The 24,710-nt window shown below is 42.0% G+C and overlaps 1 protein-coding gene across 4 annotated transcripts in view; it reads left to right on the top strand.

The window, feature by feature from the left end:
• LOC308470461 (netrin-1) overlaps positions 1 to 24,710 on the top strand; it is a 128,814-nt gene that overhangs the window by 62,643 nt on the left and 41,461 nt on the right. For all 4 annotated transcript variants that reach the window (XM_080993803.1, XM_080993802.1, XM_080993804.1 and 1 more), the window contains exon 3: positions 18,928 to 19,116. In XM_080993803.1, the coding sequence (XP_080849929.1) occupies positions 18,928 to 19,116 (189 nt within the window). The remainder of the gene's footprint in view (positions 1 to 18,927; positions 19,117 to 24,710) is intronic.

Here is a 24,710-nt window from a genome sequence, read left to right as displayed (position 1 = left end):
CCTCAAGATAAATTTATTACTTGATTTTAGACACTTAATGTATATTTTCTAGTAATTTAATCTGCATAACTTTAAATTAGGCTAAAATAATGTAACAAGTTAATTTTAGTCTTATGTATATTTTATTCATCTTTATAGTTAAGAAAAAGAATTCCTTCCTTTCCTTTCCCTCCACAAATAAGAAAAGTCTTTATTGCCTTATTCTGTCCAGATAGTGGCAGCATAAGTGGGAGTAGAGTTTATAGGAATGGTTTTAGGATGTATAATGGTGAACTGCTGGAGGTTTCTGCTCACCTACTTTTGGAGTTCTTGACAAATGCAGCCAGATGGGCGGGGTGTAAATAATACATTATTATTATTATTATTATTATTATTATTATTATTATTTACCCCCCGTTTCATTTATTATATATATTTTAAAGCTTATTACAGGTTTACCAAATATACAAAATTAAAGATTTCTGTAGGTGTAATCCTACATTTCTGGGGAGGGCATCCCACATAGGCCATAGGACAGTGGTTCTCAAACTTAAGTTTCCAAGGAGCACTTGAAAATTCCTGAGAGTCTTGGGAGGACCACTTAATGATTTTTCTGCCTGTTGAAGCAACTGGATTACACTGTGCTAGATGCTGTATGGTTTTTGATTGTATTTTTGTTTGCTTCCTTTATTTCTTATATATACAATATATTTCTTTGCATTAGAATTTGAATTCCATAGAAACACTTCTTAGGGCAGGGGATTTGAAACATGTTGCTGTTGTTTCTTGTGAAAAAGTATGTTTATATATTTGTGTATTCATTTATTTAGAGAACTGACATCCCACCCTACAAAAAGGTTTTTTCAGAGCAGCTTTGCAAAATATAAAAATAAAATATAACCTATTAGAGTGCAATCAGTATCAGACTAATAACAGACAAAAGCAGAAGAAAACTAAGCCAAAGAACTAAATTTGTTAAATTTGTTAAACGGCATGGGAATACAAAAGGGGTTTTTGCCTGGCCCTGAAATGATAACAAATTGTCAGGTAATTCTCCCTTAATAGCTGAGGAGGTCCTATTTTCCAATCTACCTGGTACCTCATTTCAGATTACAGGGTGTCCTGAAGAGGGCCCCCAAGGAGAACTTGAAGGCAGGCAGGTTTTCTTCAAAGAGCCTATGGCAGAGTTGCCAGAATTGTGATTCATGGAAAAATTGCTACAGATTTCTAGACGACATAATACTGATTCTCCTTACAGTATTGTTAAGATATAGAGTGATTGCACAGTTATAAGTACTAAAATTGTTACTGTTATTACTGCCTTTGTTCTTTCAATTCTTCCCCTCCAAGAACATGCAAGCTCAAGGGTCATTGCACCTGACACTCCAGAGCTTAAAGAGATATCCTTAGTATCTGCTGTTCCTAGCCTGTTCTGCTTCGTGTGTTAGGGAAAGCTCAGAATTTCCCTGGTTTACATGGGAAAACAAAGCTTCTCTTGAGCACCTTCCACATCCTTCTGCGTTGCTTAAGCTGCCCTGAGGGGAAACATAAGTGATGGAGCTAATTGCCTGCAATAAACTAATTAAATGACTCTGATATAAATCTTTTTTGGCACACTTGGGACTCCAGTAGCCATGCCATCGTGAAGCAAGCGGGTCTTTCTCCATGCTTATCCCTCCTTCCACCTCAGTTTGTCAGCATTAATTATCTAAACCTGCTCTTTTCACTGCCTGCCTTTCTTGTGCTTTTTGTCTATGCCTGGCACTTGTTTGTTGTTGACAGGGAATCGGGAATCCAGGATTATAGACATGGGGCTGAAGGTGTTACAGCCAATCATAACAGGCTTGCAGAGTTCAAAACTCTGACAAGAGCACTCACTTTAAGCATTCCACTGCTTTGAGATACTGCATGTTTTAATGCAAAGAGATATTAGCATTTAAACAATCAAATGATATGAACCACTTTAAATGCTTTTCACAAAAGCATGGAAGATTAAATATATCCACGTGCAATTTAGCTCATTCCTGCCACCCCAAGGTTGCATAAGCTATACACTGAATCACATGCACACCATGCATCTTGTTCCCAATTTGCTCATTTTATTTTTATACCAGAATGTTACAGGTGGGTAGCAGGAGCAAACAAAGAACCATATGTCTGTCAGAGGTGCTTGCACAGTTGATTCTAGTAAAACAGCTCCAGATGGCTCAAGCGAGTGAGCAAGTGAGTCTAAAAACAGCAGTAGCAACAGGTCACTAGTTAGGTTGACCTTGGGGGTAAAATTGCTTAGCTTGTTTGAAACTAGTTGTGTAGGCACTTGCTTTGAAAGTTATCAACATTCAAGGGAATGTTTCCTGGTTATTCTCCTTACTATGTCACACTCTTCTGCACCTGTTTATCTAAAGAGATTATAAACCATGTTTGCCAAGTGAAGGACTTGTACCAGCTGTTACAGAGGTACCTTAATTGGGGCATGCACCAATGGATTGTCTGCCACTTCCACAGTCCTGCTGGCCAGGATATAAGGTGGGGCCCAGTTTTTCAGCATATGCTGTTGCACCAACTCCAGGCTGACACAGCACAGGGGCCTGGACTGTGCTCCTCTCCAGGAACAGGCCCTGCTTTGGATCTAGCAAATCCATCACTGCCAGGGTCTGCCCTTGCTACCCAAACATTTCATTTTGCCACCTGATATCAGCTACTGCCAACAGGAACACCACCAGTAATCTCCATGTGCTCCATTGCACTTTTTGGCAGGAGCAATGGAGGCTTCTTTGCTGGCAGAGCCTACCACCACCACCACCACCACCACCAGAACCCCACAGAGTCCAACAAGGGGTACCTCCACCAAACCCCCACCAGTAATGTGGACCAGAAGTTAGGAGTTATCTGCACATTTTGGTATGGTGTCAAAAGGCAGCTCTGTTGCATGATTTCTTCCTGCTTTCCCCCCATCCCATTTATGGGAGACTCTATATATGGTCTCTGACAATTGAAATATTACTTTGTAAGGGTCCCTGCATATATTCCATTTTTAGTTGAACACATTAAGATGTTTTAAGAGTACATCCAAAGTGTAACTGTGTCAAACAGATGTGTCATGCAGGTACACAGGTCAGGGAGCTGGAATGGGCTGTATCTCTCTGTTGATGGAATATTCAGTGCTGAACTCAGGTCTTATTCAGAGTAATAAAGTGTGGTATGGTCCCCGCACTCCCACATCCATACACTTCAGTCAGCAAGTATCTTCTCAAAACATTCACACAGTATATTGACTGCACCAGTCATACTGCATCTTCTTTCCTAATGGACAGTACAGTGCATGGTTGGGGCAGAACAGGGTTGCTTTGCTGTCTTCATGGGACAACCATGGCTGGTACTATGTTGCTGGAGCTACCAGTGCCCAGTGGCAGAGCAAAATGTTCCCTTTTAAATCTCTCCTTGAAATCATATATATTTTCTAATATAGTGATTACATTTTCTGATTGCTCTATTCAAATGTATTCAGAACTTTTAACCAACTTCTTTGTTAACTGAACAAGAAGGTGTGTGTGTATTCCTCAACTAAACTGATGTTTTGGTAATTTTGGTTTCATGAAGCAGCAATCCTTTTTCTAAATCTTACTCACCTTTGGTACAGGGTGAACACTGCTGTGAATCCCTAAAGGAGTAAAAGGCAGGTAAATGCCCAATACAGGGGTAGCCAACACGTGTAAGATGTTGCTGGACTACAGCCTCCATCACCCCGACCATTGGCCATATTGGTTGGAGTTGATGGGAGTTGGAGTCCAAAACATCTGGAAGGCACCGTATTGGCTACCCCTGGCCTAACGAAAGCTTGCTTGCAGTTCAGAGCAGCTAAGATCAGAGTGCTGATGTCCAGAAAAGAGAAAGTGCAAGCTCCCTTGTTACAGGGGAGCAATGGGGCTGAAGTGGACACAGTGGGATGGGTACTGGATATGTACACAGCAATCACCTGCCTCAAAGATGCCTTGGTAATTCTAGAAATGATTTGGTGAGCTTTTATCATTGTTTTAGTTCAAGAAAGTGCAATTCCTGGTATTTCCAGGTAGGGTTGGAAGAGACTTCTATCTGAAATCCTGGAGAGCTGCTACTAGTCAGTGTAGAAAATACTAAGCTAGTTGGACCAACATTCTGATTCACTAAAAAGCAGCTTCTTATGTCCCTATGTTTATGTTCAGAGGCAATATGCACTACATGCCAGTTGCTGGGCACAAACGTAGGGAAGAGCTCTTGCCTGCATGCCCTGTTTGTGGGCTTCGTGAAGGCATTTAGTTGTCTGGGAGAAGCAAGGTGCTGAATTTGAAGGAATTTTGGCCTAATCCAGCAGGAGTGGTTTTATGTTCCAGCTTGTGTGTGTTGTGTTTTTAGTTTTGCCTTGGCCAAGTTTAAAGATGCTTTCGACATGCAGATACTGTCATCAGTTTCAGTGTCCACTAAAGCCCTTAGTCTGGATCAGTAAATGCTGGACTTGCTTTGGATTTTGTTTTTGTTTTTTGCCATAAGGGTATGCTGCAACCCCAGAATTTGCTCTGGACTATGATTTAGTGCTTCGTAAAACAGTCTACCTCAGTCCAAAGCACTTAAGAGGCTGCTAGATGTTGTATTTCTTTTTATTGCTATAACTGTTGCCCAATTTGGTATAAGTGGATGAAATGTGTACGCATAATAGGCCCTCCTTCTCTTAGGAGAAAGTCTTAAGGGAGGGGGCCATTTATCTCTACTTTGTGCTTTTCAAGCCTTTCCCTCCCTCTAGATAAGAGTACTCTGTTGATGCTTAGAGGCACCTGAGTTGAGGGCTCTCCCACTCCTTGCCTTAGGCCGCAGCCTTGTAATATATTGCAGAAGCAATGCTGATGTGAGATGAAAAGGAAAAGGTCTAATGGGTTTCCTTGGGGAGGGGGTGCAGAGTGGGGGGAGCAGGAGGGAGTTGGCAAGCAAAGGACTTAATGGGGGCAGGAGTGGAGGGTTGGTGAGGTCCAGGGAGTAGGGGTTGGTGAGGTGGGAGGGGTGGCAGGGGTGGCGAAGTAAGCAGAGGTGCAACTTCTAGTAATAATAGAATGACTTAAGGCAGACTTAGCTGATAAATAATACAGGAAATATACCGTATCACTTTGGATAAACTAAGGTTTGGTGCATGCATGTGAAAAATTCACACACAAACACACACTAAGAATTTAATAATGTAAAGTAGACTACGGCTGAATAAAATCACTTGAGACAGACTAAATAAAACAGATTACTGAACTTACATCAACTCTTCAGACCAGAACTATTCAAAGGGGAAAAGCGGGGGTCCACTGACTCTAATAAGAACAAGCTAACAATGGAAGATTTAAATGTGAAGAAAAGAACTATAGGGTTTAAAAAGAAAGGGTGGGCAAAGGGAGGGACTGGGCTGGACGTAAGGAAAAGAAAAGTCTCACTCCAATTGCTCCACTAGAACTCTTTTAATAGCATTCTTCTTTCTCAGAGACAGAACTTGTGAAAGAGCCAGAAGCGCATAAAACCAAGGCTGTTTATTTACCTCAGCATCCCTGCCCCAAAGCAGGGGGGTTGGAGAGTCCAGGTAAAATAATTCCCTCTGATGACAAGCTTTGCCTGGAGCTTTCTCTCCCCTTTCACCCCATGCTAGATACATTAATAGAATTAGGGAACACAAGTAACTTGGGTACATTACATTAAATGAGCGTACTCTGAATAGAACTTATTTGGATACAATCCTTTAGTTTCATGTTTAGCAGACACTTGTTTGTAGCATTGTTCTGATACCCGAATCACCAAGACATCACAAAATGCTTTAGGGGATCCTTGCTTTGGTTTGGGGCACCTTATACAGATCCTGCTTCACTTTGGATAAACTTAGAACTCCTGCACTTCAGCTTGGGATTCATCTGCTGTATACTTCTCATAAATACTATCCGATCAAGATAGTATTGGCCGTAGCTAGTATGATTTTGGCAATATCTTGCAGAGGAAAATCAGTGAGGAAAATATAGAGCAAACTGGTCAGCAAGAGAACAACATTGGCAAGTAGTTTTTAGTAGTGTCACCTGGTCCATTACTGAGGGTGTAAGTTCCTTATAGGGTTCAAAGATTTCCTAAGTTTTAGACAACAGTATTCATAGACACAGAAAGGGTGGTCCAGACAATTTCACTGTGGTATGTAAAAGCACAGTAAGTATTCAAGAGACAGAAAAGAAATATAGAGCAGTGCCCTCCATGACACTGTTTTGCTCAGAGAGCAACATCCTTGGACACTTCCATGTAAAGCCTTAAAGCTGCTTTGCTTGCTGTTTTCCCTTTTCTCCTTCTCTTGAAATAATTTTGAAACTGTACTACCAACAAATACTACACACTCAGAAGCCAGGAGGCAAATTAAAATAAGTTTGAATTTATTTAATCATGGTTTCTGAAATTTTATTGGATCTATAACCACACAGAGTTTAGAAGCATTGCATATTTTATATTTTCTCCAAGTTTAAATTTACAATTCAAAAATTCAAAAGCAATTTATAAACCAGGTTATCATGCCTGCAAATGACCTATGTTTCTTATATTATAACATGAGTCCAATGTTGACCCTGGGACTGCCGCTTCCTGCAGTGGGAAAAAAATGCCCATTGCTTATTAATACCTGTGAAATCATTTCCTGTAAATGTAGAAACTAATCATAGTGTAGAACTGTGAGTGGCACTTTATTGAAAAGAAGAGAGTCAGAAAAACAGCCAGAATGCCTTAGCACACACCAGGTGGTGACCTCGGTGCTGAACATGTTGCCTGTCGCTGGCTGATTTGGCTTTAGTGAAACATCCAAACAGCTGTGAGGTGTTTGCCCTGACCCAAGACTTGCCCTGACACCTCCCTGTAATACTTTTCATATCCTAGGCAAGTTGGTGATAACTCTGGCCAGGGTGTCAGTCAAAGAAGCCATTGGGTCTCCTTCTCCCTTAGATCTCTCCTAGATAAAGCCCCTGGGCATAAACTGGCTGTGTTTGCTGAAGGGTCAGCCAGCCCCTGTTCACAAAAGAGTGCTCTGTCAACAATCCTCAAGGGGCGCTAGCATATCTGAGCAAACAAGCTCTTCACACCTGTTTAATGTTTTGAAAGCAAAGCCTTGGCCTGACAAGCTGCATCCAAGGCTGATTCCTTTTTGAAGATAGCAAACAAAAGGAAGGAAAGGGAGGACTGCTGATTTTAACACCCTGTGTTTCAGAATTGACTCTGGCAACACAGAGACTTTCCCTTTGCATCCATTCATGTTGACTTTCCGTGGTGCTATTCCAGGGTGGGGCCTTGGCCTATGTCTTGCAGGTCGTTAGCTGATTGATCTTTTCTTGTTTGGATATGCTAGCGCTGGACTGAGGGATATGGTGAAGCATATATCGCAGCCCCACAATTCTCTCATTATTCACTGCACTCCCAATTTACTCTCATAAATAGAACTATGAGACTGGGCGCTTTTTCTTAGCTTACCAATTAAATTCCATATGTCAGACGTGCAGTTCTTCTGCTCCTCATGCTGTATTGGCTTCTAGAATTTGTGAATTATCTTCACAGATGTGAAGCAGTGACCTTAGGTAAGGAACTCTCACAAATGTAAGGATAGCAATACAGATTTGGCTTAAAGAGTTGCGGTGGTGCTGTTTTTATAAAAACATTGCTTTCGTTGATTTAAACTTAACAACACGACAAATATTATCAATAGCCAAAACAAGTAGCAACATACATGTAGATCAGCACGTCAATCAGAAAAAAAGTGGCAGAGCCCATTACAATACAACAGTGATATTGAAAGTTGGTGCAGAATGTCACAGGTGTGAGAAATATACCATCCTCAATGTGGAATGTGTTGCTGAGGATTGATGGGCCACTGCATTCCTGTGAATAAAGCTAATAAAAGGGAGCTACACCATGTCCATCTGATGATCATCCTGTGTGTTGCTGTAATACGGAATGAAAAAGAAAGAATTAAAAATAGCCTTTCCTTTTATATATGAGGGATACATTTCATTCACAAAATGGTAAATTGTTTATTTAGATCATTTTATTTTGTTAACTGCTTTGAGGTTTGTTTTTACAATCAAATGGTTATATACATTTTATTAAACAAAATAAATTTTGAATCAAACCTCCCCTCCTTCAATATATCAAAAGGGGGCTATTTTTGCAATCCTGACAATGTACAGATTTTAAGGCAATGCATTTTCAGTGACGGAAAACTCAGAGATGCAATTAAAAATCTTTTTAAAACCCTGTCATTCTAGCATCACATGTACAACACGTAAGCTATTCTTATTCTGATTTCAGCTTCATTGCCTGAAATGTGTTCAGCTTTATACTACCTGGGTTAATAAATTTGTCTCCTGGGGAAAAAACCACAACCCTCTTCAAAAACACTTCTCTACCAAAATCATACCTGCATGTTTTTCCCTGCTGTGAAAATAGTAGCTTGGGGAGCAATTTTCACTGAGCATGCAGTAAAGAATTAACTCCTCCCTCCACATTATGCTTTTGAACCTCACAAATTGCTGGCAAATTTGACCCACAAACACTCCTGCCATGTTCCTCATCAACTTTGGGGCCCATTTTCCTTTCCTTTCCTTTCCTTTCCTTATATTTTTTGAAGGAAATTCAGAATCTTCCACCGGCGGTTTATTCTTCACTGTTTCACTCACTTTTTACTTTCTGTGAATTTTAAAACCTCTGCTTCTTTTTCTAACTAATAGGAAGAAGAGTTTTCCCCATTCTTTATTCTGATATTTCTATTTTTACACATTTCCCAAATATTATAGATGTATAGAAATATTCTAAAATATAAATATTTTTTTAAAAAAAATATCTATCATCTATCTATCTATCTATCTATCTATCTATCTATCTATCAGCAATTCTCTTCTCTCTAGGTAGAACACAGCCAGTTCTTTCAGCCATTTATTATCTCCAGTTGTCTTTGTTGCCTTGCATAGTAATACCAAATCTAAAAAGGGGTATAGATGTATTGTCTTGTTTGTAGCACCTTCCCCTCACATGTTGCTTTTATTGGATTCTCTTTCTAGCTTTTTTTTTTTTAGATTATGAATCTACAAGGATTTGCTGGGATGTAGTTTACTGGACAACAGTAAGAGCCACATCCATTATTTGGCCAACTTACTTGCCTTCAGCTCTCCCCACTATTGGAAAGGCTGTGGCCTTTGGGCTGAAAAAGGTTCCCCACTCCGTCCCCATACTAACTAATCTTATAACATCAAGTATACAACACAAGGGACGCGGGTGGCACTGTGGGTTAAAGCTTGCCGATCAGAGCTTGCCGATCAGAGGGTTGGAGGTTCGAATCCCCACAACGGGGTGAGTTCCTGTTGCTCGGTCCCTGCTCCTGCCAACCTAGCAGTTCGAAAGCACGTCAAAGTGCAAGTAGATAAATAGGTACCACTCCAGTGGGAAGGTAAACTGTTTCCGTGCGCTGCTCTGGTTTGCCAGAAGCTGCTTAGTCATGCTGCCCACATGACCCGGAAACTGTACGCCGGCTCCCTCGGCCAATAAAGCAAGATGAGCGCCACAACCCCAGAGTCATCTGCGACTGGACCTAATGGTCAGGGGTCCCTTTACCTTTACCTTTTATACAAACACAAGTACATATGCACACTTGCTCTGAATCAGACCATTGGTCCGTCTCTAGCTCACTATTGGCTGCACTGACTGGCTATGGCTATGCAGGGTTTCAGACAGATAATTCTTCCCAGCCCTACTGAACCAGATGCTCTACCACTAAGCTGCAACCCTTCCCCAGACTGGTTTTAAAACAGTCACAGATACTTTTCAAAGCTTCATGAACTCAGTTAAAGAAATAAACAAACGAAGTGTGCATTTTAACATTCTGAATTTTTCAAATTTGGATGAAGAATATTGACAAATGCAAACATTTCAGAATTCATTCAGACCTGCCCCGCTTAGTGAGAGTCCAGATCCCACCCAGTTACTCCTTCCTTTCTCATATGATCTCTTGGGGGTTCTTAGTGTCCCAATGAACCTTTAGCATCCTGTTAGAAAACTCTATCAAGGTTGACGTGCTCAGTGGCATCCAGCGCCTCTTGCATGGGGTAGGGAGTAGGCATGTGGAAAAACACAAAAGTTAAGCTTAGAGGAGTTACCACAGCAAACTCAACGGCTGGTCCTTTTTCTCTGATAATCAGCCACACTAGATGTCTGTGGAAAAGCATGAAACCCACATAATGGTTCTCATTGTTCAATATCCTGCCTGGCTCCTGAGACCCCCGCCCCATGCACACACTTTCACAGCAGGAGAATCAGCCACTGAATGATCCTTATCCTGGGCAAACAAATCATCTCCCACCCCCTGCTCCCAAGCTCCACCTTGGAAACTGGAGATCAAGCGTATTTTGGCCAAGTTGTACTACGGCAGCACAAACACTTGGTTTTGCTCTGTTGGGCAGAAACAAGCAGCTTGACCTGCCAACTGTTCCCTGGAGCCAGCTCTACATCTGAGGAAAAACCAGTGCTTCCCAAGAGCTGCAATCTGTCAAGCCTCTGTTAGCATGTCTGGCACATCAAGAGGCTGAGCTGAGGTTTGTAATTCATTGGCATCAGGAGGAGGACCCAGTAAGTGCTCCCAAAGAGCTCACACTGTGTTCTGTTTCCCTAGCACGAGTCAGGAGACCAGGAAGAGGGAAAGTTAGGGTTTTGCCAAGCTGACTGTGTGAAAAAGTCAGTTCTGGTGTGTTAGTGGCCATCTTTTGAGTCCCTCCCCCCCTCCCCCAAGGCTGCAAGATTCATCTATAATGGCACAATGTTACACGTCAGGTGAAGTTGCCAGTTCCCTCTCCTGGAAGCTGTTGTAACACCCATTCATTGGCAATACTTAACCACTGTACTTGGAATGAAGTGACATTTCTGCATTTACAGGGACCTGATTTTTGAGCTACATGCAGATTACATCTTAGTATTCCATGCTCATTAAACTGCAGTAATTGTGGACCACAGACCCAATCTTACGTGTTTAGTTTGCTCACCTATATGAATTGGTTATTAGTAGATATCAAAGTGTGCCGGCAGGTTATCTCCACATATAGAATACAGTTGTACCTTGGAAGTCGAATGGAATCCATTCCTGAAGTCTGTTTGACTTCCAAAGCGATTGACTTCCAAATCGTGACTTCTGCAGCTCCTGCAGCCAATCGGAAGCCAAGGAAGCCCCATCAGATGTTCAGTTTCCAAAAAAACGTTCGAAAACTGGATCAGTCACTTCTGAGTTTTGATTGGGAGCCAAAACGCCAGAGTTCCAGGGTGTTCAACAACCAAGGTACAACTGTATAGTTTGAGCTTGAATCCCAACAAGATGGAGGCTCTGTGGATGAGTGGTTTTCAGGTCTGTGTCAGTTGGCTGTTCTGAACAAGGTTGCACTCCATCTGAAGGAGCAGATACATCACTTGTGGGTATTCCTATACATCTTTGTCACTGGAATGATATATTTGTCACTGGAGGCCCAAGCTAGGTGTGCTTTCTGACATCTTCAGCAGGTGTGACAACTTCAACCATTCCTTGATCAGGATAGCTTGACTAGGGTAGTCCAGGCATTGGTAATCCCCATATTTTTGTGATTGGAAGTTGTTTTAAACTGTTTTTTAAAAAATAATATATTTCACTGTTGTGATCTGCCCTGGGACCTTTGAGTGAAGGCAGGTAATAAATAAGCAAATAATATTGAATTGTTCTGTGTGATGCTTTCCTTAATGGCTGGTCCAGAAGCTGCAGCTGATGAAAACCTTTGCAGCAAGGTTGCTAAATTAATGGATGATTGGCCTATTAATAAATGCCTATTATCCATGTTGGGACACGGGTGGCGCTGTGGGTAAAACCTCAGTGCCTAGGACTTGCCGATCGTATGGTCGGCGGTTCAAATCCCCGCGGCGGGGTGAGCTCCCATCTTTCGGTCCCAGCTCCTGCCCACCTAGCAGTTCGAAAGCACCCCCAAGTGCAAGTACATAAATAGGTACCGCTTTATAGCGGGAAGGTAAACCGTGCACTGCGCTGGTGCTGGTTCGCCAGAGCAGCTTCGTCATGCTGGCCATGTGACCCGGAAGTGTCCCCGGACAGCGCTGGCCCCCGGCCTCTTAAGTGAGATGGGCGCACAACCCTAGAGTCGGACACGACTGGCCCATACGGGCAGGGGTACCTTTACCTATTATCCATGTTGGCTATATGGATACTCAAGGCAATATGGCTTCTTCATGTGCCCCCTCCATGAGAGGTCTGAAGGGTAGCAACAGGGTAATGGGCCATTTCTGCAGTGGCTCCACCATTTGTGGAATGATGGCCTGTCACCATCAGGTGCTGGACAAAAACTTTCCTGTATAACAAGGCCTTTGGCCTTTAACTATCTGTGGCCTTTTATAAGTGGATGGAATGTTTTTAATGTTTTGGTTTTAATGTGTCTATATGGGTGTTGTTTGCTTGTATGTAAGTTGCTTTAGGCTGCCTTGAGAACAAGAGAAAGGGACAGCTGTCACTGTCACCTACATGCCTTGACCGTAGGCTTCCTGGAAGCATCTGGTTGACCATTCTTGGAAACAGGATGCTGGCGTTGGTAGATTTCTGGTCTAATCCAGGAAGGACCTCTTTTATGTTGCTTAACGTCTTCATATTGAAACCATGGCAGCAGCCGTAACATTTCAAGCTCGGGGCTAAGGTGTGACCTTAAGAGTGAGATCAAAAATGAAAAAGCTCATAGCTCCCAAACTGTAGTCATTGCCCAGCCATTGGCTCACCCTGTGAGTCACTTCTATCCAGACTGGATTTGCAACATCCCATGGATAATGTGGTTCCTTTTCCAAGGTCTTATCCAAAGCTAAATAACATGAAAAGAGAACTGATTTTAATCTTACATAAAAAGAGCCTGTTGGATCAGGTCAATGGTCCATCTAATCCAGTTTCCTGTTTTCACAGTGGCCAACCAGATGCCTGTGGGAAACCTGCTAGCAGGAGTTCAGCACAAAAACACTCATTCCTCCTGTGATTTCCAACAACTGGTATACAGAGGCACACTGCCTCTGAGAATGGAGTTGGAGCATGGCCATCATGCCTAGAAGCCATTGATAGCCTTATCCTTCATGAATTTGCCCCATCCTTTTAAAAAGACACCCTAGTTATTGACCATCACTGACTACTGTAAGTGCTGGTGCCGGGCTATTTTGCGCCTTAGGCAAGACTAACTACTTGCACACACCCCACACCCCAAATTGCTAACTTGAATTTTCAAAAAACGGATGTCTTGCAGAAAAAAGAAAAGCGAAAACCTTGAAACTGTGAAATTTATTTTAAATTGCAAGAATAAGTAATACAACAATCATTGATTATTTTTCTCGTATACAGAAGACAATGTTTTAGCACACAGGTCGTTTTGAATAATCTTGTGAATTGTGATGTTAAAATTTAAGTCTCTTAAAAGTTTCAATTTCAGGCACATCAATATCTCACTTTGTGTGCTGTGGCCTTTGCAAATTTTGTCACCAATTCCTTCTGGTCAAGTGGTGATGCTTGGGCATGTTCAGCTAATATAGCTGCCAAGTCAACTAGTCTCTTTCACAGTATTGCTGAGCATTAAAAGATTGCATCTGAGAAAAGCCTGCTGGAGTAAGATCACATTTGCTGCTCAGATAATAAAAGTGGGCAGGGAATATATAGCATTTCATGTATCTTTCTTGACTGTTCCAGATTTGGTCCCCATGACCTCCAATGGTGAGGGGAACCAGAGAAAGGCTGCAGAGGTTGTTTGAAGTGCATAACTCCAAGGCACAAAGGGGAGAATTATCTTTTAATACGTCTATAAAAATGTGGGTAAAAGAATAGGTAGAAACAAATAATTCGGAAATAAGGTGATGAGAATCACAATCAAAAAAAGGTCTGCCTCTCATTATGAAATACAAAGATCTGGAAATTCTAAAAAAGAAAGTTTGATAGCATCAGCATGTGAGATTAACAAGAACAACCAGCAACAAATCTAGAATATAAAAGCCTTGAGAATATTTGGGAAGCAGGTAGAAGTTGTGTGCAGAGAGGTTCTGTTTTGCCTGCAGCCAGAGAAAGCTGCAACAAAGATCTTAACCAGATAAGACTGTGATTGTACAGACAAATAGCTTAAGCGGACAAATTGTTCCCAAGTGGATTCCAATTGAGTGCTAAAAAAACATTTTGCAAGCCCTTAGGCATTTATTTCTAACTGGACATGCTGCTCTTCGCTTCCCCAACTAAAATAGGGATTTAATGCATTAACCTTGCATCAGGCTTGGCATCTGTATTATCTATAAGCCTAGTTTGCATGAAATGCTAAGCCAAACCATGGTTTAGTGCAAGCCAATTTGTCACTTGCAGGAGTGAACATCACGAAGTCTGTGTACCTCTCCCAGGTCCTCCTGTTGTTGTGCTATCAAGGTCTAAGACATGGTTTGGCTTAGCATCACGTCCAAGCCTTGGCACATCGTTTATCTCCCCTAGACAAACCACAAGGAGTTAAAAGAAAACAAAAGAAACCCCCCCCAACAATCTTGGCTCATATTGGACACAACCCTAAGCCAAGCTATGGTTTATCCCTGGGTAGCAAGGTAGTAGCAGAACTATAGGAGTGCAGGAACAGCCCATGTGCCCAGCTATGTAAGCAAGCAAGCATTTTTAGCAATATAATTGAGTGGAAAACTGTGGGAGGGGAAAGTGTCAAGCAACGCCAATCTCTAATTTGCTGCTTCAAATACCCACTTCAAAAAACTCTATTTTCTTAACCCTTCCATATCCACCCACCACATTTAAATGTGCAAAAAACCCCTTGGCTTAGGAAGAAAATATCTTGTCGGATGCCACCCTGAGACTAATTTCTAATTGTTACATTTGTAAATCAGTATGTCTGCATTTGAACATCCAGAAAATGGGTGAGGTGACTATATTGGGGAAGGGGCAGTATAGGAGGCAATCTTTACTGACAGGTGGGATTTCTAGCCCTTGGAGAAAAGTTAAGAGAGCTGGAACATCCTCACCAATCCCCAAATCCCCAAAACTGGACATGGAACTGCAGTGGTTGTGCATGAGCTCTTCTCTCATCATTCTGGAAATATACCGGGGCTTAGAGGAATAGGGGATTTTTGCTGGCTGAGTGGGAAGTGTAGTGCAGCTTGATTCTTACCCAGCCAACAAGCGGAGCTACCATGTATTTTTGCTGCCCTTGCTCCCTTTAAAAGTGAAGGAAGCCTGATCACTGCCTTCTGGCACATTGTCTAAATAAGACCCTATTCCCCTCTCCCCTAAGGTTGCTTTGGGGCATTGCTTAGTTCCTAAAGTCACCAGAAGGACAAGGAAAGGATTTGCCTGACTTTCTGAAAACCTAATCACTATCCCTTTCAGCTAATCCATTTCATTCAGAGTAAGCATCTGATTTCCAATGTGTACATACATTCTCCAGTTACCTGTTTCGTGGCAAGGGAAGGCAGCAAATGTGTTTTGTTTGGTTTTTTTAAAAGTGATGCTGTCTTTTAATTGCATTTTCCTATTTGCTAAAATATTGCAAAAGAGAAAGTAGATCTTTAAAGAAAAAAGAATTGGCCAGCACCACCAACAAAGTGGACCCAAAAGAAAATAAGGCTTTTGCCAATGGGAGAGAAGCCAGTCTGATCTGTTACAGGAATCATGAAGTATGGGGAAGAAGGCTCTTGCGAGACTTTCTCATTTCAAAACACAAAACTATACAATTTATAGAAGACATCTGAAGGTAGCCCTGTATAGGGACGTTTTTAATGTTGGATGTTTTATTATGTTTTTAATAGTTGTTGGAAGCTGCCCAGAGTGGCTGGGACAATCCAGTCGGCAGAGTATATTATTATTATTGTTATTATTATTACACTTGTGAGATGTAGACTCACCACCCCAAAGCAAGCTGCTCCACTCTTCTGGAATTGTTTCCCCCCAACTCCTGTGGGTTCCCTGTGTTCCCTTGAACAAAATGGAACAGCGACAGAAGCAGTTGTTCAGCAGCAGCATATTTACCAGAGCCATCAGAATTCAGCAGCTAAGGAGGAAAGCCATAATTGCATCACGTCCGGCCTTCCAAGGGAATGGTACATGGGAGCGATAGGATGTAACTCTGCTCCTCCTGGGCCTCTTCCAGCCTTTACTCTTTAGTTGTTTCTCTTTTTTATTAAATGTGCCAATGGCATTCATTCTCTTTTTTTGGAAGTTACTGTAATGGTAAGAGTATTTCTTAGCAAGTCCAATTCTTCCACGGGGCATCATAAAGCACAGCAGGCTAACAAGCATAATTGCCAATGAGTGCTGGCTGGAGGCCAGGCCAACCCAGCGGCAGGATTTTCAGAAGCTGGGCATTCAGGGACAGGGTGAAGACAATGGTTTCTAATCCATCCATCTCCACTCCTAATGAAATTAGAGCCTGTATGAGCTGCCGTTCCAATGGTGCCAGCATGGTTTGCAGGGCCTGGTTTCTGCATACAGGTGCACGGTGAAGGCAGGAAATAAGCAGCTACAAGAGTGTCTGCTTTGGATCTAAAGCAGCTAGGATGTGTTGTAATGTGTGGTACAGGACAATGGTGGCAGAACCCCAGACACAACAAAACCCCTGCGAGTTGGCACAGTAGAGCAGCTTCCCAGTGATTACTTGAGCGATAAGGAAGCAGAAAACTTGCTGCATTCCAAACCCTAACCCAGGATTAGAAATAGGAGAGGAGGCGAGATGCAGACAGCTTTTCTGCCAGGCTGGATACTTTATACTGTTTTATGAGTGCTTTGTGTACGCGGTTTAGATATTTTCTAAGATGGAGCGTGCATCTATAGGCAGGAATTCAATCACTACGGCTGGGGAAGGAAACCTGTGGCCTTCCTGATGTTGCTGGATTATAACTCCCTGCAACCAGCATTGCTGATGGTCAGGGATGATAGGGGCTGTTGTCCGGCAGAACCTGGGCCCCCACAAGTTCCCCAACTATGGACAAAAACCAAGCAGGCAGGGCAAGAATGGATGACACCAGAGCTTGCGTGAGAGAAGGTGAAGTTCTACTCTTGCTGTTACTTCTGTTACTTTCTTGTGGGCAGAATAGAATAACAAACTTTGGCTACAGCTTTTTACTACAATGTTATCAATGGGACTTTTAACCTTGACTAATTGTATCCGAATTGTTGTTTGCTGGTCTGTAGCACTGATAACAAATCCTACCCATTGCATATGGCCTATTGTGCTAGGACTGAATTTAGTAGGCTAGGTTTGGTTGGTGTGTGTGCATGTGTTGGGGGAGAACCTGACTCACATTTGCTCTGGGATCTATAAATCCTCTCCCCAGCTCTATGCCGAAGGAAAAAAATCAACATTTTTATTGGCCCAGGTCCTAACATATTTTCTCCTCCCTTCCTCCTATGCCTGGAATGGTTTTTAAACTTTTAAAATTGGGTACCATTTCCCTTGCTAAAGACGCTACTTCTTACTTCAAGCGACTGGTTGGTTGCTTTGGGATTGAAGGGCACCTGTTTAAGACCCAGCAGACTTCGTAATATTGGTAAAAGAAACCAACATGTATTATGTAATTTACTTTAAAGTTTTATCACAAGATAAAAGCAAATAACTCCTCTTTCTTCTCAGTTGCCATAGACGTGGCACACAGACAAACCTCTGGGGTAGCTCAGTTGGTAGAGCCTGAGACTCTTAATCTCAGGGTTGTGGGTTTGAGCCCCACACTGAAGCAAAAGATTCCTGCATTGCAGGGGGTTGGACAAAATGACCCTCTATTATTATTCTATTAACAATATTCTATTATTATTCTATTTCAATAAGAGATAGTTTGGCAGTCCACATTAGAGTTATGACCACTTCACACACACACACACACACACACACACACACACACACACACCAAGAAGCTACATTGTAATTCTTAGGACTGAAATGTGATAATTAAGCAAATATAATGCCTTAATCTCCAACCAGCTGTATCAGGTAAACAAAGGAATAGGAGTTTTCTCTTCCAAACCAAAGTGAGAAACCATGAGCCATGAGACCTTCATGATCAACCAGGAAATCCAGGTGTGGATTTGCAGTGTTTGTTAGACATAGATGCATCTGTCAATTTTGATGTATCTTCATTTCTCATTATTTATTTATTTATGAATGAATTGGTTCCTATGAAGCATCCAGAGGTGATGCCACAATACAATAAAACCATATATAAAGCACTTGCATATATGAAAACAGTTTCAACAATTGCATATATAAAAGAAATTTCACATCCAATACAGATACTGATTAGGATTATTAAAACAACAACAACAACAACACCTTCACTTAGAAGGCTTGTTGAAAGAGGAACTGGCACCAAAAGGACAGTAAGAGCAGCACCTGTCTTCTTTGTAAGCCAGAACCTAAATGAATGGGTGAAGATAACTGTTTTCATCCAAGAGTACTTGCAGCTGTTGCACCACAGCCCTCTTGATCATACTGGATTAGTGTGAAAATCAAAATCCTGGTGACTTGGGAAAGAAAATTGGAGCCTTGTGTAGTTCAGATTTAATTGATAAATTGTGATTTTGAATTGGTACAAACAATTTATATCCTTAAAATGTATCTTGTGTTTTCCATGAGAAAACAGAAACTCATGTATTCATGCTAACTTGTTATACTACTTTGGTTGGCCCTGCCAAACATTTTCAGCTATAAGTTTTCTTGTATTATTTCCTTCTATACTCAGAATAGCAGGGATGACAACTTTGGGGTTTAGGACACGCCTAAGGTGTTCTCAGGTTTACTCAGATATATTAAGGACAAGTATTTATCACTTTTGTCAAGGGTAATCCTAAATGAGTGCCACCATTCAATGGCAGCAACATTTCTTTTCTCTCTCTTTTTTTGTCTCCTTTCTTTTCAGCTTGCAACTGCAACCTACACGCCAGAAGGTGCCGTTTTAATATGGAACTCTACAAATTATCTGGTCGCAAGAGTGGAGGTGTCTGCCTTAATTGCCGCCACAACACAGCAGGTCGTCACTGTCACTACTGTAAGGAGGGGTATTATCGGGACATGACCAAACCAATCACCCACAGGAAAGCATGCAAAGGTATGTGTGTCAGGGTAGCAGAAGCCAGGGGAACAGCGACAGGTTTACTAATGTCTTTCCTTCTCTGCCATATCTGTAAGTGTTTTCTTTCCAACAGTCTTTGGTATGTTTATTCAGAACTAAGCTCCACTGAGTCCAATGGGCACATATTCCTGGGTAAATGTGCATAAGATGGCAGACTTATTGTCTGCTTCCAGCCTATTTATATTCAAAATTCCAAATTGCATCGAATTCTTTGGACTCTTTTGCCTCTCCTCTTTTTCTTCTTCACAGCCACACTCATGGGTTGAGAGTGGGGGAATTAAAGGAAAAAGCCAGGCACAAACAGAGCAATCACACCTCTTCAGAGCCTGATTTGTGTCTACACAGCTGGTCTTACGGTACTGGTAAAGGAGCTATGGCTCATAAACTTGGATATACTATCCATTACTGAGCTTACTATAAAGAACTGAAGCTGAAAAAGTGAGTTGCTTATTATACACTGATCCCTATATGTGGCAGCTTAGGCTTGCAACACTTGGAAGAAAGGGTCTTAAGTGGGGGGGGGGGGGGCTTTTGAAAACAAACTACACGTTTGTAGCAGTCTATCATGGGAAAGAAGACATATATTGCATGAAAGGAGGAAACATACTAATATCCTAATTTTAAAATGGTTCCTACAACTTTTTCCCCCTGTCTGGCATGCTGAAAAAAGTGTAGCTATCTAATGATGACAGTGTTAGGTAGACACTGTTTTTGCAGGACCTGGATCTTGGAGTCCTCAGGGCTGGCTTGTCCAGATGTACATGCTCAAAAGTAGGGATGCACTTAGGTAATGTTAGTCTTTGAACTTAATAGTCTTAGGTGCCTAAAACCCCCTCCTTCATTTTTTGTAATGTGTGTTACTTCAATGATTTCACAGCTTGAGAAGCCTGCTGTTCTGCATTTGGGAGCCATCCTGTTCATTCTACTGAACAGGGCCCTGGATCTCTGCTCCCAGAGTCTTGTCGTGATGGCACCATTGCTTGAAAATCTTTGAACTATTTTTGTTCCTCTTTAAGTAAGCAGCACAGCCCCTTTTGCAAGCTTGGGGTGTTATTCTGGTTAGAAAAAAACACACAGAATCATTTCATGGTTTTAATTCTGGGTGTCACTGGTGAAGCTGTGGGTGTTGATTGATTCTGGTGTGGAGAATCCTAGGCCACAATACACCTCTCTCTCTCCCTCTCCTACACTGCCCATGCAGGCTGTCCATCAATATGGCACCTGAGGATTATTCTGCTCTCTAGTTCTGGCTGGCTCTGTGACCAAGAATCACAGTAGTAGTGATAGCAGCAGCAGCAGCAGCAGCAGCTTCTCCCTACCTTTGTGTTCTCAACAGTGCTTTCTTCCAGTTTTTCCCTACTTTTGTTCAGGATTGGGATGATTCATTACTGTCAGGAGCTAGAGCTGGAATCTTACTCCTGAGAGAAACAAACAATTCAGTTCCGAACCTCTCTCTCTCTCTCTCTCTCTCTCTCTCTCTCCCTTTGCCTGTTGGGCTGTGGGAGAATTGGAGCAGCCCAAGGGATTGACCCCGGCTCCGCTTCCATGGGAGATGTGTGAGCTTGTGCAAACCTTTACAGACCTCTCTCCCCTTTGAAAGGTATGGAATTTAGCTATATGAGAAGCTGGTCCTGCAACTGCTATTACAGGAAAGAGATCTGGGCAGTTCAGTTCTGAAAGCTCCACTTGTCTGGACTATGTGCTATGTCCAAGAAACCATAATGCTTTCAGGATTTTTAAAGGGGGGGGGGGAGAGATCAGAAGTCTGTTTTGTCCAACTTGTCACAGCTTATCAGCCTTTCCCCCTCCTCTTCGCTCCCCCCTCCTCACCATTCCCGCTCTTCAAACGCATAAGCACAGGCACACATGCAGAAACGTTGAATGGCTCAGAGCAGCTATTCAGAACACGTGTGACTAGACAAGTAAAAACAAAGAAGTGGAAAAGGGACCTCAGACATAGGAGAAGAAAGACAAAGGTGTGAATGGATTGTTGAGGTTATTCAGATCAGCATATGGGCCTCTCACATCAAAACAAAAGCTCGCCTTCCCTCCCCTTCCCACAGGTGTGCATACCAGCAAACACTGGGCTCCATTCAATAGGCTTAGTATCTGGGAAGACAAAGACTATTTCTTTTGCAAATACACATAGACACAGATCTACCATGCATACACACAGAGAGACAAATATATCCCTAATCCATATGAAAACAGCTTTATTATCTGGACAAAATAATAGAAAGCTAAAAGTTTCCTTCATTGAGTGGCTCATCGATCAGTGCTTGGCAAAATCCTACAAAGCAAAGTAAGTTTATTTACAATCAAGGATTTTATTTATCCGTTACTAAGTTTCTACCCCAGATTCATTTTCCAAGATGATGTAAAAATGTGCAGTTGCACATATGAAAACTGGAGTTCAGTGGAAAAGAAACAGGAACTTAAAAGACAATGGCAGCCAAGCCATTCCTACAAAGCCTTTGGGGCCACCCAGATAATAATAATAACAACAACAATAATGATAACAATGATGATGATGATGATTTCTTCCTGTCAACAGGAGGATTTATACAAAATCTACTTATCTACCTATGTGCTCCATCTTTTAAAATTTGAATGTTTGCTATGCATTAGATGCAAAATCTGTTCAGCATCAACAGAAGAGATAAAAGGCTAGATAAGACAATGCTACCCACACTAAAGTTAAGCATGTTCTGTCTCCTAACTGTAAATGAATGCAAAAGTGAAGGGAAAGGAGGCTGTAGATCAGTGCATTCAGAAGGTTCCTGGTTTAATCCCTGGCATCTAGGCATCTCTACGTAGGGCTAGAAAAGATTCCTTACCTGAAATCATGGAGAGCTGCTTCCTGTCAGTACTAACAGTACATGACTAGATGGACCAATGGTCTGACTTGGTATAAGATAGCTTCCTATGTTCCTAAGGAGGAGTGAGGTATGGGAGGTAAAAACTGTTAGGAATGTGTTTTTGTGTATGGTAGAGACAGGGAATTGTGAACAGGGAAACTGCAAGAAACTTGCATGCTGGAAGCTCCTCTGAGACACCCCCACCCCCGTCTCATAGCTTTTAGCAGATGTTGCTTTTGCTTTTAAAATGTTATGTTTGGAACCAGGAGGGCTAGAAGTGAAAGCTGAGAATCTCAGGAATATGGCAATAGAAGCCAATATTTGAAATTCATGGAATAACTGCAGCCATATACAGTGCCCCTGCTTATGCTCTCCAATCTCTCTCTCTCTGCTTTGGGCAAGGCCTTGCATTTCAGCTAAGTGTATGTCTGTGGGAGGCAGATGTATTGTGCACCCACCTCATTCATCTGATAGAAAGGAAACATGCCCAACTAATGTGGGCCACTCAGAACAGCCTGAACCTTTTGAATAAGCTGGAATTTCAGCAGCAGGGGAGGGTGAAACAGCCACATCACTGAATGTGGGCACTAAGTAAGGGGAGAGGGGGCGAGAGAAAAGATCTCTTGACATCATTGCTTGGCAGGTTTGGAATCCACAAGAGCAGGCAGATCTGAAAGAGGAAAGAAAATCAAGCCCGCAGTTGGGAGGGAAGCAACTGTGACACAACAAAGTTTTAATATTTTTCAAGCTGCTCTGCTTTCCTGAGGGGAATAGCATGCTTATTGGCAAATTGCTGGCAGAGCACTGGGAAAGTATGTTTGGTAATGAAGCTGACAATTTAATTCTGAGTAAGTAACTCAGCTAAGTAACAAAGGCTGCACGCAACAAAAAGAAAGCTTAACACATGGCCCCTTTCCTAACACAGATGAAGGGTAAGAGAGATGCAGAGAGAAAGAGGTACAAGAACTAGAGGTAAACCAACATTTATCAGAATATTTTTTTAAAAAAGAAAACAACCCCCCCCCCCCAGCACACACAAATAAGAAAATACAGTGGTACCTTGGTTCTCGAACTCAATTCGTTCCAGGAGTCTGTTCGACTCCCGAAATCGTTCGAAAACCAAGGTGTGGCTTCTGATTGGCTGCAGAAGCTTTTTGCACTCAAGCGGAAACCGCATTGGATGTTCGGCTTCCGAGAAACATTCGCAAACTGGAACACTTACTTCTGGGTTTGCGGCGTTTGGGAGCCAATTTGTTCGACAACTAAGCCGTTCGAGAACCAAGGTACCACTGTATCTGCAGAATTTTCTGTGGCTATGGGTTTTCCCCACCATTTATTTAGTGACATTCCCCGCCAATGCCCACAGAACTATCATAGGTCTAGGTCGTTGTTGAGGATGCAAAATGTTGACTAGGCTGACAACTGGGTTCGAATAAGCATATGGCTGCTTCAAGGAACTTATACAGGGCTTGGCACCTCTTCAAGCAAAACAAGATTTGGATCTTGGATTTGGATGTCATACATCTACTACCAGCTAGAATCAGGTTCAGAGGGAAAACAGCACCCATATCTTCGGAAATCTTAAGGAAGATAGCGGGTTCATTGGCTTCCTGCTATACACCATCAGAACAACAATATACCACTAGTCCCTCTAACTCAATGCACCTAAATCTGTTATAGGGATTCCCTCAACCCTCTGGAGCTTATTTGGGAAGGGTGCAGTGTGCATGTGGGGGGAGGAGAGAGGGTGGACACCTGTTGCACAAGTGGAAATCCTCTCATGGACAGAATGTGGTCATTGAATATTGCCCAGACACCTTTGATTTCCTTTGTCTTTGTAGAATTAATTAGATTATCCAAAATCCTTGGGTTGTTTTATCTCTTCATTTGTGAGGGTCTTTAGAAATGTTGGTGTAGGATTTAAAATTTTAATTGCATTTTACTGGTTGATTCTTTAATTTTTTCAAACTACTCTGGAATCTATTTACAAGAAGGGTCAGTTTAGAAGCTCCATAGCTAAATAAAACATTTGCCTCTTAGTTTCCTTGATTTTAAGGAACCACTTCTAAAGTACTGTACTCAAAATTTCTGTTGAATGGTTTGCTTATTAATGTCCTCATAACAGTGGGCTTAATTTCATTAATTTGCTTTAAAAAGTAGTACCCTTCTCTCCTCCTCTGAAAAAAAATTTATCAGTGCTGCCCAATATCCGTTTTTCCACTGACACAACAGCAACCTTGTTTTTTGCCTGCTTATCCTAATAGAAACCTATTTGCATTTGACTGTGCAATGAATGTTGCTAGTATTACAATTTTCAACTGACATTCTCTCTTCTAGATGGACTGCAAAGAATTCAAGTTGTTTCATTTTGTTCCTTTAAAAAACAATGATGTCATGTTTGTGCAAGATTTCGAAAACTCTGCTTAGTTTTGTTTAGTTTTTAACCAAGCAGGTGGAAACTATTCAGCTTGGGCCAGGTTAATGTGGTGGCTAGTGCAATGGGGATCAGCACTTAAAACTTGTCTGTGGCCCAGTGAAACAAAAGTCTCGTCCCAACATAACCTGTGCTCCTGACTCTGTGGATGTGATTAAATTTCCATGCAGTGGGACAGACATTATAAAACACTGATCTTAGTCATGCTGTACCACCCAGGGCCTGATGATTGATGAAGGATAGAGCACTGAACATTAGACTGCAAGAGTTGTGGGGGA

This window comes from Podarcis pityusensis (genome assembly GCF_964106645.2).
Source record: "Podarcis pityusensis genome assembly, chromosome: 2".
In the NCBI taxonomy this organism is placed as follows: domain Eukaryota; kingdom Metazoa; phylum Chordata; class Lepidosauria; order Squamata; family Lacertidae; genus Podarcis; species Podarcis pityusensis.
The sequence above is the reverse complement of the archived record's forward strand: the minus strand, read 5'-3'. Positions and strand labels throughout refer to the sequence as shown.